Source organism: Eulemur rufifrons, chromosome 1 (assembly GCF_041146395.1).
Source record: "Eulemur rufifrons isolate Redbay chromosome 1, OSU_ERuf_1, whole genome shotgun sequence".
Classification (NCBI taxonomy): Eukaryota; Metazoa; Chordata; class Mammalia; order Primates; family Lemuridae; genus Eulemur; species Eulemur rufifrons.
The window spans coordinates 17,275,025-17,292,316 of NC_090983.1; the positions used below are offsets into that span (position 1 = coordinate 17,275,025).

The 17,292-nt window shown below is 56.7% G+C and overlaps 1 protein-coding gene across 1 annotated transcript in view; it reads left to right on the top strand.

Annotated features, from left to right (window-relative positions):
• The window catches only part of CFAP65 (cilia and flagella associated protein 65), a 31,643-nt gene that overhangs the window by 4,575 nt on the left and 9,776 nt on the right, over positions 1-17,292 (top strand). The window contains exons 3-18 of the mRNA XM_069474132.1: positions 1,075-1,177; positions 1,667-1,833; positions 2,020-2,219; positions 2,501-2,646; positions 3,144-3,366; positions 3,734-4,002; positions 4,882-5,082; positions 5,295-5,654; positions 7,121-7,258; positions 8,621-8,866; positions 9,458-9,682; positions 10,910-11,068; positions 11,283-11,433; positions 11,818-11,946; positions 13,010-13,223; positions 13,544-13,672. Of these exons, the coding sequence (XP_069330233.1) occupies positions 1,075-1,177; positions 1,667-1,833; positions 2,020-2,219; positions 2,501-2,646; positions 3,144-3,366; positions 3,734-4,002; positions 4,882-5,082; positions 5,295-5,654; positions 7,121-7,258; positions 8,621-8,866; positions 9,458-9,682; positions 10,910-11,068; positions 11,283-11,433; positions 11,818-11,946; positions 13,010-13,223; positions 13,544-13,672 (3,060 nt within the window). The remainder of the gene's footprint in view (positions 1-1,074; positions 1,178-1,666; positions 1,834-2,019; positions 2,220-2,500; positions 2,647-3,143; positions 3,367-3,733; positions 4,003-4,881; positions 5,083-5,294; positions 5,655-7,120; positions 7,259-8,620; positions 8,867-9,457; positions 9,683-10,909; positions 11,069-11,282; positions 11,434-11,817; positions 11,947-13,009; positions 13,224-13,543; positions 13,673-17,292) is intronic.

The following is a 17,292-nucleotide window of genomic DNA, read 5'->3' on the forward strand; positions in this document are numbered from 1 at the left end:
TCTTGAACTCCTCTCCTCAAGTGATCCTCCCTCCTTGGCCTCCCAGAGTGCTATGATTATAGGTGTGAGCCACTGTGCCCACCACATCTAATATTTTTCTATATTGAGATGATCATTTGGTTTTTTCTCTCTTAATTTATTAATATGGTAGATTATATTAATTGATTTTCTATGTTAACCCAACCGTGTATTCCTAGAATGAACACAACTGGTAATGACTGAGTATTCTTTCTAATACATTGCTAAATTCTTTTTGCTAATATTTTGTTTATGAGTAAGATTGGGCTGTCATTTTCCTTTTTTCTCCTGCCTCTGTCAGGTTTGGGTAACAACATTATGATGGCTTTATATACTGTGTTGATGAGTGTTTTCCTCATTTTATATTAACTGGAAGACTTTAAGAGCAGAAATATTTTTCCTCACATGCTTGGCAGGACTTGCCTTGAAGCCACCTGGCCTAGTGTTTTCTTTGTGGGAAGAGTTTTGACTACATGTTCCATTTCTTTGATGATTTTAGGTAGGATGGCCATAAAATTTATTGTATAATTCTTGAGTCAGTTTTGGCAAGTTATATTTTCCCTAGGAATGAATTTATTGCATCTAAACTTAAACATTTATTGCTATAGAGTGGTTGTTGTCATCATCTTGTTAATATTTTAAAAGCCTGCGGCATCTACAGTTTTGACCCCCCCTGGAGGCTACGGCCCTGCCGAGGCCTCTGTTTGGAAAAGCATCCCTGGCTCCTCCCTTCCCAGCCTTCCCCGGCTGAGTGCTCAGGGGCTCTGCTAAGTCAGGGCGTCCTTCCCTACACCCCCGCCATGCTCACCACAGCTACAAATGCTGCCTCCTTTTCCTTCAGGGTGAAGGGCTGTGACAATAGAAGGAAGAGGAGGAGAGAGACAGGTCCTCTTCTGACCAAACCCTAGTGTGTCCCCCTCCCACACTCACCCCCACGTCTCTTTCTCTGTGGCCCCAAGGACTCAAGCCCTTCAGCTCCAGGGTCTCCCTAGTCTTCCTGCCTCTTCTTGTTGTTCTGAGCCCTGATGTGAAGTGTCCACCCCCTCTCTCCTGCAGGCCTCCCAAGACCAAGTTCTTCTTCACAGTCATCCCTCAGCCCATCTTCCTGAGCCCGGGCATAACCCTCACACTGCCCATCATCTTCCGGCCTCTAGAGAAGGTAAGCTCTGTCACAGAGAGTAAGGCGGGCGGGCAACCCGGGAACAGGGACCTCAGAACAGCAAGCAGGACAGAGCGGGAAGGTGCCCCCCCGCCACATGTGTGTCCTGCCAGCTGTAGCAAAAACCCAAAAGGGCTCAGACCCTAATGGTATCAGGCAGAGGCATGTTCCCTGTTGGATACTGGGGGGCAAATGTGGGGACGCTGTATTAGCCATCAGAACGCCCCAGCTTCCTTAGCCTTTTCCTGCTCCCTCCAAATTTCCTCCAATTACTTACCCCACGAAACAGGCACTAATCTCCGAGACCAAGACGATATAGGGGCGTGGGCAGCCGACCCACTCCTCAGAGTCTGCAGTGGTGGAGCACGGCCCTGTCCAGCCCTCAGCGGCTGTGTTGGGGGTGCCGAGGGAGGGTGGGCTATCTGGTCCCTGAGTACCACCTAGGTGCCTCTGACAATGACTACCTCTGCCACCGCCCCCATGCTGCAGAAGGAGTACGTGGACCAAGTGTGGTTTGAGAAGGCAGAGGGGATGTTCTGTGTGGACCTGCGGGCCACGCTGCCTTGCCATGAGCTGACCTGCCCACCGTTCCTGCAGCTGCCCATGTGTGCCGTCGGGGACATGGCTGAGGCCTGGTTCTGCCTGGACAATGTGGGGTGAGGGCAGAGACTGAGGTTCAGAGGTGGGGAGAGCAAGAGCTGTGAGGAGGGTACCTGGGAGCAGGAGAGACCAGCATATCTTGGTGGAGGAGTTAAGAGGGTGGCCCCATGCCTCTGCCTTGCTAAAGCAGCAGCAGTGGTCAGGAGGGGCCCTGTGGCCCTGACCTGCCTCCTATCCCCCAGGGACCTGCCGACCTTCTTCACCTGGGAGGTCCCCAGCCCATTCCAGATGCTGCCCACCACGGGGCTGCTGGAGCCAGGCCTAGCCTGTAGGATCAAGGTGACCTGTCAGCCCCTTGTAGCTGTCATCCATGAAGTTCAGGCCACGTGTTGGTACGGGGCAGGCAGCCGGCAGAAGAGCATCATCCAGCTGCAGGCTGTGGGTGAGGCCCAGCCCCTGCCTGTCCCCAAGCCCGCCTGCTGCACCTCCCCTGGGCTCAAGGCCTCAGTGTGGCCCCCAGCTCCTGCCCTGGCCAGGCCACCACGGGGCCTCCACCAGCCTCCTGCCCTCCCCATGGCCCTGCTGGCTTTGCCTTTTCTTTGCCCTCCGTGAGGTTGCAGACTGATTTTTCCCCGGGGACACCTGCTTCCTTTGAGGAGCTGTTCAGCTGAGGCCACAGAGGCCCTGGTGGGTTTCCCCCAAGACTCCCCCAATTCTCCCCAGCCAAATGCGCCCAGCTGCTGGTGAGCATAAAGCACAAGCGACCAGAGGACCAGGATGCAGAGGGCTTCCAGAAAGTGTTGCACTTCGGCTCTGTTGCTGTAGGCTGCACGGTTGAGAGGCAGATCAAGCTACATAACCCGTCGGTGGTAAGCATGGGTGGGGAGGGGAAGAGGCAGGACCCCAGGACTGGGTTTTCCTAAAATGCGTTCCCTTTACAGAATGTCCTCCTTTCTCTCCACACATTTGGCCCCAAGCTTCACATAACCCGTGTCTGTTGATACCCACGTGTGTCAACAGCTGTCAACAGGTGTCCCCTTCTCCTCTCAGCTGGGGGCTGTGCTGGGGTATACCCTGACCCCCCAGTGCAATCCAAGCGGCAGCCCTGAGACTGTCCTGACCCCAGGCCCACAGCTAGCTGTGATGGCACCTTTGGAAGAAGAAAAAGGTGTCCCCTCTGGGCAGGCCCAGTTCAGGGCAAGTGGCTTGGCCCCTTCCTTCCTCCTGCTAGAGGTAGCCTTGCCCCATGCCCACAGCTGGCCAGCGGGGCACAGCTTGGGTGCCAGCTGCCCTCATTCCCTCGGCTGGACACCTCAGTACAATGCACACATTGCTCCTGACCCCTCACCCCAACCTGGCCCCACAGGTGAATGCCCCCTTCAGGATTGAAATCTCCCCAGACCTGCTGGCTAAAGACCAGGCCTTCTCATGCTCCATGGCCCATGGCATCGTGCCCCCAGGAGAGAAGAAATATGTGTCAGTGTTCTTCCACCCCGAGACTTTGGACACCAGAACCATGGACTACTTCTCCATCATGCCTTCTGGCTGTGGCTCGCAAACCCAGCTCAAAGTCGTTGGTTTCTGTAGAGGTACTGGTGACCCCAGGATGCTGCACTTCTCCTGGGGACAGGAGCAGCCCAGAGGATTCTGAAGAGCTCCTTCCCTGCTAGGAAGAGCCAGGGCCACCTCACCCCTCAGCCTGGTGTCTGCTGCCCCCTGGTGGCCCGCTGGGTAATCATTCGTGGACACCTGGAGGTAGCAGTGCCACCATCACCCCAGGGTGCTGGAGTTCTGCTCAGGCTGCCAGGGCTCTGGGCCTTTCCGGTCTGGCCTCTGTCTCCAGGCGGCACCACCTCCCATCAGTGGGACCCCTTCTGAGACATCATTGAGGAGGCCGAAACCCCAGCCCTACTCGGGGGCAGGCCCCACTCACAGGGACCCCATCTCTATGCCCAGGTCCTGCTGTGTCCCTGGAGTACTACTGTGTCAACTTCGGCTGGGTGCACCTTGGGGAGCGCTCCTCGGAGCAGCTCCTGTGGATTGAGAACCAGTCGGACTGTACGGCCCACTTCCAGTTTGCCATCGACTGCCAGGAGAGCGTCTTCAGCATCAGGCCTGCCTACGGGACCCTGGTGGGCAAGGCTCGCATGACCCTGCACTGCACCTTCCAGCCCACTCACCCCATCATCTGCTTTCGGCGGGTGGCCTGTCTCATCCACCACCAGGTGAGCAGCGGGGGAGGGCCGAGGCTGAGGGGAATAGGGGCTCCCCTAGGGCTGATCCAGGGCCATATGAGGCCCAGTGATGAAGACAAGGCTTGGTGGGCACCTCCCCTGTATTCTGGAACTTCTGGGGCTGTCTTCCAGGGTCGTCTCCTCCTCCAAGGCCCCAGCTCCTGCTTTTGGAGCATGGCCAGGACACGGGAGGGTTCTGGCTGACACACTATGTGCAGGAGGTTGGGGGGCTAGAGTGTCAGGGCACATGAGTGCTCACTCTGTGGCCATCCTGCCCTGACTGCACCAGGGGCATGTGTAGGGAGAGAGCTTTGAAATTAGACCCTGACCTCAGGCCCCTGGACAAGGTCACACCATCACCTGGCCAACATGGCAAGTAGGGACTGAAATCTAGCCTACGATTCCTCCCTGACCTGGTGCCCAGGCTCTGGGGTGTATCTGTCTACCTTGTGCAGGTACAGGATGGGCTAGGGGAGGCCTTGGGGAGGGGGAAGAACAGAAGCAGAGGGAGGCCTGATGAGGCCATTTCTGTGTTCTCCTCCCCTAGGGGGGGCCTGAATTCTGGTCTTGCAGGTCTCCTGGCTGGCAGTAGGATGGGCAGTAGAAGGCCCAGGGGCCATGGCAGAGGGGAAAGAGAAGGGTGGACAATGGCTGAGCGTCCCAGGGGCTGGGATGTTCTAGTCCTGACCTTCCCTGGATCCCACTGTTCCTGGCCGCTGTGGGGTGCCCACCCCACCTGCCACCCTGGAGCTCATGTCCCGCCACCTCTGTCATCCTGCCTGCCCAGCTTCTGTCCTCAGTTCAGCCCCCAGCACTCTCCTTGCCCCATTGCCCCTCCTGTGCACTGTTGCACATGGACTAATGGCGCAGGACCCGCTCTTCTTGGACTTGATTGGGACGTGCCACTCGGACAGCACCAAGCCGGCCATCCTGAAGCCTCACCACCTTGCCTGGTACCGCACACACCTGGCCCGGGGGCTGACGCTGTACCCGCCTGACATCCTGGGTGCCATGCTGGAGGAGAAGAAGCTGCAGCGGGACGAGGACGGGGCCCTCATGATTCCCGTGGAGGTAGGGTGAACCCCTCTGGGCCCAGACGCTCCAGCCCCACCCGGGGCAGGCTGCCTCCTTCTCTAGCGATTCTTGGGCAGTCCTGTGCCCCTAGAGCCCTGTGGGTGAGCCGGATGGAGCTCTTGCAGCCTTTTCCAGACAGGAGCGCGTAAGACAGCCAGCGGCAGGAGGAATGGCGGTTGGGGCCTGTCCACCTGTCTTCTCCCATACAGGACCTGGGGGACATGCCAGCCCCACGGTACCCCTACATCCCCCCAGTGACTGAGTACTTCTTCGACGGCACCAGGGACATGGCCATCTTCCCCCCGCCCGTCAGTATAGAGCCTGTTGAGGTGGATTTTGGTGCCTGCCCCGGGCCTGAGGCCCCCAACCCTGTCCCCCTGTGCCTGATGAACCACACCAAGGGCAAGATCACTGTGGTCTGGACGCGCAGATCTGACTGCCCCTTCTGGGTAACCCCCGAAACCTGCGACGTGCCCCCACTCAAGTCCACGGCCATGCGCCTGCACTTCCAGCCGACTTACCCCAACTACCTCTACGCGGCGGAGCTTGAAGGCTTCGCTGTCTATAAGGTGTGTGCACGCAGATGACAGGGGCAGGGAGGGGTCTTTGCTGAAGCCTGAACAGCAGGGGCTTGGTAGGGGTCACAGAGGGCTCCATCCTCTCAGTGCCAAGCTTCTCCCTCTCTCCTTGGCAGGACAGCGGCCCCTACTGGCTTGTCTCCTCCCAGGCTCACATGTGACTTGGCCCATCTGACTCTGTCTTACCCATACATGGCCCCCCTCCGCCCCCCTCCTTTCTCAGGCAGAACTCAGCTGGGATCAAGCTCTTTGGGAAAATTTGGTTCACAAGGAGTAGCTCCCTGGGGCTCAGCTAGGGGCCTTCCCAGTGTCTCTACTGGTCCATGAAGTAGGAAATGGTCCCTCTAGGGGGTCTATGGCCAGCAGGAGCCAGGGCCTGGGGACAGCGTCAGGGGCCCTGGATAATTGTGTCAGCGAAGGGGCTTCTAGCACAGCTTCCCCTGGTTGGGGAACTCAGAGCGCAGGCTGTCCCTAGCCCCAGTGCTCCAGCCAGGAGCTCTCAGTCCCAGATGCGTGGCGCTCCCTCCTTGGCCCGCCAGTCCTGCCTTTCCCTGTGTCTCGGCTCTGCCATGGCCAGGGTGCTGGGGCCCAGAGTGGGGCCGCGCAGTCAAGATCAGAGTCACTTACCAGCTACATGACCTTGGGCAAGTTCCTAATGTCTCTGAGCCCTGGTCTTTTCATTTCCCTACTTGGGGCCATGTCCATACTTCTGAGAAAGCCTGCCAGGTGGGGTCTTTCACTGCCTTCATTTGAAGGTCTTGGCAGTGGGGGAAAGTGGATGTTTGTAGGAATGAGGCTGCGGACGCCTAGCCCTGCTGAGGCTTAGCCTGGCAGATTTTGAGGTTACAGGATCTAGACCTGGGCTGTCCGAAACGGCCACTGCCAGCCACACGTGGCTGTTGAGCACTTGAAATGTGGCTGGTCCAAATTGAGATGTGCTGTGAGTATAAAATACACACCGGATTTCAAAGACAGTATGAAAAGAATGTAAAATATCTCTTTAATAGTTTTATATTGGTTATATGTTGAAGTGATAAGATTTTCATTCTATTGAGCTAAATAAAACATATTATTGAAATTAATTTCATATGTTTCACCTTTTTAATGTGGCTACTGCAACATTTAGTATTATATTTGTGGCTGGCATTTGTGGATCACGTGATATTTCTATTGGCCAGCGCTTCCCCGGGCTGGTTCCTGCAGAATGAATGCTGCTTTCACGTCCCGCCCCACCCGCCTCCGGCCCTGCGAGCCCTAACGAGAGTGTTTGCTGAGTGCTCTGTCCAGGGCCAGGCTCCCGGCGGGAGGGGCCGGGTTGTGACTCTGGTTCTTGGCACTGTCTTCCTCCTGTGCCCACCAAGGGCTCCTGCAGCACAGGGCCAGGGAGGGGCAGGGTGGGGCGCCCCACAGGGCAGACACAGGACTCTGAGCTCTTCCATGGTCCGGCCCCGCTGTAGGTCCTGCGGAGCTACAACAACATCGAGGAGGACTGCACCATGTGCCCATCCTGGTGCTTGACGGTGCGGGCGCGAGGCCACAGCTATGATGCTGCCTTCGAGCACCACATCCCCCACTATTGCCTGGATGCCCCCAAGGTGAGCGTGACCCCTACAGCAGTGGGAGGGGGACAGGGAAGCCCTGGCTTCTTCCTTGGCCTGCAGATCCCTCTTCCCCTCTCCGATGGCCTCAGAAACACATCCCTGCACCTTCTATGACCAGGGCTCTCCTGGGCCATGGCACTTGGACTGGGACTGGAGAGAGTCTGGGAATTGGACATCTGGCCCTTCCCTGCTCTGGCTGAAACGGTCCCCTCGTCCTCTCACTCTCAGGTTGAAAACTCTCCAGTTCCTTCATTTGTTCATGCCCTATTTACCGAGCGCCTGCTGTGCCAAGTCCTGGGCTAGGCCCTAGGGATATGACAGTCTGGGGGGCACCCAGCCCTATGGGGGAGGCAAAGCCAGCCCCTTGCCTGAGTGGTCGTAATTCCCAGGTCTCCCCCTGGGGCCCTTGGCACCCCGCTGACCTGAGGGGCAGGATGACACACAGGGCTGAAAAGCACGGAGCCCGGGGCCAGACTCCCGCTTCCAACTCTGCTTCCACCTTTGAGGCCTCGTCTGGTTTCCACTGCCGTTGTTAGCTTTTACATTAATCTTTTTGTTGCTGGAAAGATGCCTCTTTGGGACAATGTGCTTGGGGACAGTCCTGTTCCCCTATCAGTTACACTTGTCCCCTTCAGTCCTAAACCTACACCACCCCCAGATTCAGTTCAGGGGCCACCCCTTCCCGAAGCCCTCCCTGACTCACAGGCTCTCCTCCGCGTGTGGCTGGTTCCTCCCAGTGGTGTGTGGCCTTTGCTGCAGCCCTGCGGATTCCCGGCAACAACGTGGCTCCCTCGCTGGCTCCCACACGTGCCCTGCGGCCCCAGCTGCCTGGGGCGCTTTTGTTGAGGAGTGTGTGTCTTGTGTTTTGTAGCCTGCTCAGCTCTTAGCTGGTGCTGGCCACACCCTAGATGCCTAAAGAGTATTTGGGAGCTGGGATTACTCAGGTTGGTTCCCCTCAGCTGCCTGCATGAGAATCATCTAGAAGGGGCTGCTCACTGCAGAGCCTCTGGACAGGGCTCTCTGAAAATGGGCTCTCCAAAGGGTGATTCGAGGGCACCCTGAAATGAAACAATTTCTACTTTAACCGTGAGGAGAGGACTTGGAGGCCTGAGTTTCTCAGGGGCCTGTGGCCACCCTGTTTCCCTGTCAGGAGTCTCTGCAGAACAAAGGCATTATTTGGTGCCAGGTGGGGGCCTCCCTCAATTCTCTGTTCCCAGGGTGTCGAATGGGCTGCATGGTGGCATCTTGGATCTCCTGGACACAGTCCCTCCCAAGCCTACCGCTATGTCCCTGGGTGTCTTGGGAGTGGAGATCAGAGCAAGGGTCCCTCTTTTCTGCTTTTCTCCCCCATCCTAGCTGTTTCCTGCGGTGCCCGCCTGCGAGCCTGCCTACCGCAGCCTGCTCCTGGTCAACAAAGGCTCCATGCTGCTGACCTTCAGCCTGGCCCCCCACAGCAGCTCAGACATCACCCTGCGGCCCACGTCAGGCCTCGTGGCACCTGGGGCCCACCAGATCTTCCTCATCTCTACCTACCCCAAGGGCAACTCCTGGAAGCAGCACATTTTCTACCTGCAGTTCAACTTTTGCCCCCAGTATCTCAAGGTAGGAGGCAGGGCTAGGGACCTGGGTCCTTGGGAGTGAGCCGTAGTCTGGGACTTCCCTTTTCAAAACCACATTCTGGGGTTGGTCCCTAAGGCTCCCCTAAAGTAGCCTGGGGGCCGCTCCTCCTCCAGGAAGTAGCATAATAGGGAGGAAACTCCTTGGCTACATCTGTGAACAACTGTCCCACCCCTCAGGGCCCTGCCTAGCCACTTCATGGGGTCCGGGACCAAGAAAGAGGGTACAGAGAATCCAGAGGAAGGATCTGGGGGCAAGAAAGGACTCACATCTGCAGGCGGTAGAAGGATATTTGGGGCCAGGCCAGGGACAGGGTCTGGGGTGGTGGACCCATGTCTGGCTCCATGAAATGGTCTTTATCTCCTCTCTTGGTCCCTGAGTTACTTTCAAGAATCATGTCCTGGGTCAGTCACCATCGACTCTGCATTCAGCAGAAACTGCCTGTGCCCAGGCTGGCAGAGGGGCTTCCACTGCCCTCTCCAAGGGGGAAAGCTGCCTACCCATGGCTTCCTGAACATGGGCGGGAGCCAGGACTGTGGCTGAGATCAGGGCGCTCCCTCCTTCCTCTGGCCCCAGGAGGTGAGCATGCATAGCCGGGAGGAGCCGCTGCAGCTGAAGCTGGACTCCTGCAAGAGCCTCTACTTCAAGCCCACCTTGGTGGGCTGCTCCTCCACCAGCCCCTTCACCTTCCGCAACCCCTCGCGTCTGCCCCTGCAGTTTGAGTGGAGGGTCTCCCAGCAGTACCAGAAGATGCTGGCCGTCCAGCCCTCCAGGGGACTCATCCAGCCCAATGAGAGCCTTGTGAGTGGCCTTGACATTGCCTTGCGAGGGTGGGGGAAGGGTGCCATCACCATCATCTCTCAACCGTGCCTAGCATGGGCCAGGCTTGCCATGTGCACCCACCCATGAGTCCACAGCCCTCTCCCCCTTGTGAGGAGGATTATCATCGCCCTCATCATCACCCCCATTTTACAAAGAAAATTGACACTCAAGGGGGGAAGCCATTTACTAAGATTATAAATTAGGAGGTGCAGAGCTGGGATAGGAACCCAGGGCCTGGGGCATGTCCACCCTCCATCCTTGGTCCCCAAAGCTGTGAGGTTGTTGGGAGGGTGGTTTGCAGCAGCTGGATTTGAGCTCCAGTGGCCGGCTATCAGCGATGTGTGGAAGGGAACTCCACAGTCCCAAGGGAGGGATGTCACCCAAAATAGCAGCCCCCTGTCCCTGTCTAGGGCCCTACAGACTAGTTGGGGAGGCCCAACTTGGAACAAGAACAACCAACACAGGCATCTGTAAGACCCCAGGCGACAGTCACCAGGGAGGTGAGAGCTCACACAGACTCTGGAGCGGGCCTCCAGTGTTCACGCCCCACCTCCTACCCTCACTAGCTGTCTGCCCCTGGGCAAGCGACCTCACGTCTCTGAGCCTCTAGTTTCTCATCAGAAAATAAAGCACAGGCCGGGCGCGGTGGCTCACGCCTGTAATCCTAGCACTCTGGGAGGCTGAGGTGGGTGGATCGTTTGAGCTCAGGAGTTCGAGACCACCCTGAGCAAGAGCGAGACCCCATCTCTGCTAAAAATAGAAAGAAATTATATGGACAGCTAAAAATATATATAGAAAAAATTAGCCAGGCATGGTGGTGCATGCCTGTAATCCCAGCTACTCAGGAGGCTGAGGCAGTAGGATTGCTTGAGCCCAGGAGTTTGAGGTTGCTGTGTGTTAGGCTGACGCCATGGCACTCTAGTCTGGGCAACAGAGTGAGACTCTGTCTCAAAAAAAATAAATAAATAAAAAATAAAGAAAAAAGAAAATAAAGCACAAAAATAATACCACTGACCTTGTAGGGATGTAGGATTGAGGGGCTTAGAGAGATGACATACTATATGCCCTGTAGAGTGCCTGGCACAGGGGAAATACTCAGAAAGGGTTGCCATAGCTTGACACCCAGCGATGGGACCTCAGACAGCCAGGAACCCAGGGGAGGGGGTTCCAGAGGCTCCTATGCAGCGATCATCTCTGTGACCCCAGACGCTGATGTGGACCTTCAGCCCTTTGGAGGAGACCAAATACCTGTTCCGAGTGGGGCTGTGGGTCTGGGAAGCCGGCCTGCCCCTACGTGTCAGTCGCCCCCCCACCACCCACTACATGCTGCGGCTGGTGGGTGTGGGCGTCACCAGCAGCCTCACTGTGAGTGACAGAGCCCTGGGGGCCCGGGGGTGGTGCTGGGGGCCAGGGTGGGAGAGAAGGCCGCAGGGAACCCAGCTCCGAGAGGGCAGGGGGTAGGAACCCACACCCCTGGGCCTGCCCTTCCTTGGGAGATGCTCTGAGGATGGGGATTGGAGAGTGGGGCTGCGGGCCTGGGGGAGCCCCCTGCCCCCAGCTGGCTGACTGTGGCCCTCAGGCAGAGGAGAAGGAGCTGGACTTTGGCAATGTGCTTGTGAACAGCGAGCAGTCCAGGTTTCTGGTCCTCCTGAACGAGGGCAACTGCACCCTCTATTACCGCCTGCACCTGGAGCAGTGCAGCCCCGAGGTCGTCGACGACCAACCCCTCGGTACTCGGACCTGCGCTGGGACTGGGGCCGGGGGAGGTGGGGGGCTGGTTCAGACTGGTTAGCCACACCTGGTTTGGGTCAGGCAGAGCAGTGCTTAAAACCTGGCACTTCCAGTGGATGACTGTCCTCATCTGTAAAGTGGGGCGACAGGGGGCAGCACCTCACAGGGCTGCTAGGTGGGGAAAAGTGCTTAGCAGGTACCAATGACACCAAGATGTGTAGTCCCCTCTGTCCTAGGCTGGGAGGAGGGACTCTGCTCCCATTTCCTGACTCAGAGCCTCTCCAGCCAGTGCTCTGCTGGCCCAGGGAAGAGTCTCTGAGAAGGAGCAAGAGAGGAGGCCAGGCCTCCTGTGCCCACTGGCCCACCTGTGTGTCCCTGAGCAGCCCTGCGGATGGACCGGACAGAGGGGAGCATGCCGCCCCGGTCCCAGGACACTGTCTGCCTGACTGCCTGTCCCAAACACCGGGCCCAGTACTCCTGGACCGTCAGCTACTCTCTCCTCTCCCACAGAGGTACCTGGCCATCTGGCAAGGAGAAGCAGGGTGGGAGGAAGTGCGGAGCTCTGTGACATAGGGCTGGGGGTGGGGGTGCTGAGGGTGAAGGCAGAGCTAGTAGAGCGAGTGGGGCGTGCTAGAAAGTACTTTTGGGTGGCTGGGGTGAACGCCGCATGCTGGCCACAGCTATCTGTGGGCATCTGTGCGTGTGAGCTGTGTTGAGTTACTGTGGACTCTTAGACAAATCCTCAGCCTCCCTGGGCCTCAGCTTTGGCCTCTGTAAAGTGGGGCTGTTACTAGCCGGTCCCTGGCAGGCTGGCAGGAGCCCAGGCGGCACAGCAGAGCAGTTAAGAGTGTGGACTGGAGCCAGACTGTCTGGGGCTGGATCTGGGCTCCAGCACTTGTTAGTCTAATCTTAGAATCTTAGCAACTTGTTTCACCTCCCTGTGCCTCAGTTTCCTCTTCTCTAAAACGGGGATAACTATGGCACACGGGCCAGAAAAAGGGAATGAAGTTCTGATACCACTACATGCATGCACCTTGAAAACATGCTAAATGAAATAAGCCGTCACAAAGGCCACATATGGCACGATTCCGTTTATATGAACTGTCCGGGATAGGCAGAGAGATACAGAAAGCGGATCAGTGGTTCCTGGGGGAGGGGGACAGGTGAACAGGGAATGATGGCTAATTGGTACTGGGTTTCTTTTTGGGGTAATGAAAATTTTCTAAAATTAGATAGCAGTGATGGTTATACAGCTCTGTGAATATACAAAATCACTGAATATAATGTTAAGAGGGTGAATTTTATGGTATATAAATTATGTATCAATAAAGCTGTTGTTAAAAATTCATTTAAAACAAGTAACAAAGCACATTAAATGCAGGTGTGTAAAGCACCTAGGACAGTGCCAGGTACACAGAAAGCGTCAGACAAGGGTTGCTGCTGTTGGAAATGTCCCAGAGCCCAAGGGCCGTCCACTGCTCCTGGTGAGGGTCCTGGGGCCGGTGGCCCTGGGCCTGCACACCCCACCCTGGGGCAGCTGTGAGGCGACCCTATTCCAATCTTCCCCTCCGCCAGATAACAAGGCTGGGAAAAAGCAGGAGCTGTGTCACGTCTCCCTGGTGGCTGTGTTCCCCTTACTCTCCATCCTGGACGTCAGCTCCATGGGCAGCACCGAGGGTATCACCCGGAAGCACCTGTGGCGCCTCTTCTCCCTGGACCTGCTCAACAGTTACTTGGAGCGCGACCCCACCCCCTGGGAGCTCACCTACAAGGTGCCCACACGGCACAGGTGAGCTGGGCTGAGAATGGGGGCAGGGCCTATCTAGGGATGTTTGTGGCGCTTTCTGCCTACATCCCAAGCAGACTCCCTGTCCAAGAAGCTGCTTCCCATCTCTTTGTGGGAGGGGCCCCAAATTCTTGCCTGTCCCTGGAGGGGCTTGGAGAAGGCAAGGGTTGGCTTGAGGTCTGAAGAGCTCACCCACCCCTGTCCCTGAATTCCAGATTCTATAATTCCCACCTGGAGGGAGAGAAGTGGCCCACCCAGCCACCTCGGCAGGACCCTGCCCTGTCCCCACCCGGTCTCTGAGCCTCTTTCTCTGCTCCACACAGCATGAGCCAGATTCCCCCCGTCTTCACCCCCTTGAAGCTTGACTTCAATTTCGGGGCAGCACCATTCAATGCCCCGCCCTCAGTGGTGCTCCTGGTGCTGAAGAACAGCGGAGTGGTGCCCCTGGACTGGTACGGCTGGCTTGAGGGGGCCACGGGGGGCCGGGAGACAGGTGCCTGGAGGCTGGAAGGGAGTAAGAACTGCCTCCTCTTGCCGGGGGTGGACCTGGCTGCCTGGCGTCTGTGAAGAGCAGGCCTGCCGTTGGTGGGTGCAGAGGCCAGGGTGGCTGGGGTCACCCCGCAGGACTCAGGACCTGTTGCTGGCTGAGACATGGCAGCAGGCTCAGAAGTGGTGGAACTGCCTGGTGGAGACCGGGCACGGTGGCCTCACAGCTTAATGAATGAGAAGCAGTCTTTGACCATCCGCCCTGCGTGTCACAAGCCTTTTCTCCTCTAATCCTCACCCCAACCCTGTGAGAAAGTCCTCCTCTCCCAACTCTCACAGACAGGGAGCTGAGAGTCAGCCGGGGTAAGGACTCGGCCAAGACCATTCAGCTATTAATGGACAGAGCCAGGTTCAAAGCTGGGTTTGTCCAGCTCCAGCGCTCCTGCCTGCGCTGGTTAGCCCGCAAGAAGGCTTCTAGTGGCTTCTGCACGCCAGGCACCGTCCAGGCTCTGGGCCCTGCCTGGCAGAGCCCCAGTTCAGTGAGAGCTGGGCCTGAATGAGGTGAGCCAAGGGTCCTCGGTGGGGAAGGACAGGGAGCTGCTGCCCCGGGTGGATCCGCCTCTGAGGAGCGTGGTCGAGGGAGGGCCGAGGCTGGCTGCAGAGCAGGCTGCACCTCTCAGTCACATGGAGCCCAGGCTGGGAGACCTGAGCCCACCAAGCTTGGCCTTTCCCGTGCTTGACTTTCGTCCCATCAGGGCCTAGAACCTGTGCCCAGCAAACATCCTGTGCCCGTGCCAGGGCTTTATCTTATTCTCCCTCCCTGCCTCTGCCGTGTGCCTTGACTTTCTGGTAAACTTCCTTTCGATGACTTCCAGCTTGACTTGGCTAAAGAGAGATGAAAAAGAAGTGTCCCCAACAGGGTCAGGCGTGGGAGAGGGACCTGGGGGCCCAGCGGGGCATGGTGGGGTGAATGAGGATGAAGATAAGCAGGTGGGGGCATCTATGGTCAGGAGCCTGCCCAGCTGGCAGAGAGAGTCTTGGGGTATGGGGGGTGAAGGGGGACTGCATCATCAGGCATGCAGTGGCAGCCCCCGACTCTCCGGTTGTCCCCTCCCCTCTGCAGTGGAGTGAGATGGGGAAGCTAGCTCTTTAGGTGGGTCGTGTCTGAGAAGGGCTGTACCATGAGTAACTGTGGGCTCCTGGCCCCAGTGACTGGGAGGCTTGGCAGGGCCACTGGCTTGGTCCAGAAGGCCCAGGGCCTGCCTTGAGCTCCAGATCTGCTGCTCTCTGGGCTCTTTGGACCAGGAGCCAGGGCTGGGGGGGTGTGGGTGGGAGAAGAAAAAGCGACGTTGGCCCGTGTCCTGGAGTGGAGCAGGGTATTTTGGTGGACTACGCGCGAGTGTTTGTGCAGGAGCGACCCAGCCCTCGCTCTCTGTGGAGAGGGTCCAGGCTGCTGGAAGCCGAGGCGGGAGAGACCCGGGCTGAGTGCCTGCTGCGCGGGGCCCATCCACCGGGAGATCATTTGAGGTGCAGGAAGGCAGTCCGTGCTTCCTCCAGGCTTAGCCGCTTGACTCCCCTATGCTTTTGGTGTCGTTACGTTTCCTTTTAATTTCTTAGAAGGCTATTTTTGGAAATTGTAGCCCGTCTCCGCTGAGCTCATAAAGAACAGACAGAGGGTTTTATTTCTGCCATGCCAGTCAGAAGGGCCCAGGAGGCAGCAGCACAGGACGGAGTGAGAACCCCACGTGGGAGGGGAGACCGGGCCAGGTGGGGAGCCATACAGCTGTTCCTCCCTCCCAGCCTCCTTCTCCTGGCACCTCTGCTTTGCTTGCCCCTGGGGTTTGCAGGGTCTTGCATTTAAGGGGAGATCCATTGCAGATGGCAAATATGCTGGTTAATGTCATTTGTTCACTCATCTGCTCCTTAATTCATTGGCCAGATCTTTACTGGGTGCTTCCTAGGCACAGGCTCTGGGCTGGTCTCAGAGTAGAAATGTGGACGAGCCCAGTCCCTGCCCTCCCAGCGCTGCAGGGGCCTCCGGCAGACCAGCCTCCTGGTGCAGGGCCACATGTGCTGTGAGGGAGGTATGTGCAGCACTTCAGGAAGGCTTCCTGGAGAAAGCTACAACTAAGCTAGGCCTGCAGCCTGGCAGGAGGAGACAGAGACAGAGAGGCTGCAAAGAGACAGAGGGCTTGGCAAGGACACAGTGTGGCTGAGCAGTGAGTGGGGGGTAGGGGTCTCCAGTGAGGCAGGGGCCAAGGTGGGCAGAGCCCTGGAGTCCTCCTTCAGAGTCTGGACTTTTTTTCTGAGGGCATCAAGGGGGTGTACACTGAGTATGGAAGCCCAGACATGATCAGCTTTCAAGACCTGTCACTGTGGTCTCTGGGGGAGAAGGATGTTGAGGCAGGAGGAAGGCTGTGGCAGTCCTCCAGATTGGCGGGGTGGGAGGAAGCCCACACTAGAGGACTGGCAGGGCAAGGCGTTGGAATTATTTAGGAGGGAGACTGGATGAGGGCAATGAGGGCTAAGGAGAGGCTCAAACTATGCACAGGACCCTCACATAGCAAGAGTTTCACTTTTGCCGCTGCTCAATATCCCCCAAATAAATTGACAACAGCAGTTTATTGACTTGTAGCAAGTCAGATGATACAGGGGTGATGGAAGAAAAGTAGGATACTCTCCAGCTCCCTCTCCAAGTCCACTGTCCTGGGGAGACGACGGTCTGGAGCGAGCTTTCCACTCTCAGCCTTTGTACGACACACGGACACATTCACACATTTACAGTCATTCTCTTTCTCTTCCATTTTTTTACAGTAATGGCGCAATAATACTGTACATGTTACTTCCTGGAAAATATTTTCACTCAGCATTATATCAATAACATTTCCTTCAGATCAATACATATTGATCTAACATGTTCTTTTTAATAGTTGCATAATATTTCATCATGTGGATGGACTTTAAGTCACTAAACCCCTCCTTTATTGGAAACTTTAATTGTTCCCAGCTACTTTTTTTCTGACACTACAAAGAAAGTTGTAATAGACACCGTGCGTGTGTGTGTGTGTGTGTGTGTGTGTGTGTATGTGTGTGTGCTTTTCTCCCTGCAGGCTAGCTCCCCAAAATGAGATTTCTGGGTCAAAAGGCATATGCGTTTTTTATTCTAACAGAGGCTGCCAAAATTCTTTCTAAATGGTTGCAGCAGTTCCCTCTCTCCCTGCCTATGTTTGATGGTGTCTGTTCTAAACTTATTGGCATTGGATGTAACTTTCCCTCGCAATTCAGATGTAAGAAAATCTCAGACTGATTCCTTGTGGGAGTTTTGATTTGCATTTCCCTGACTCCCACGAAAGCTTTGCAGACATGGCTGTCTACTTTCTCTTCCCTCTCTGGATGCTTCCTGTTAGTATCCTCTGCCTGGTTTGCTGCTGGGGCCGGTTCTGTGCCACCTCTCTGAAGGGGCTCTCCTTTCGGATTGTGACCTGGGGAATCCTTTGCCACTAGTTTTGTCAGCTATGTAGAGTGCAGTGTTTGCTTTACTATAGCTCAAGGTATTTCAGGACATTAACTCCACACAGACTTGCTT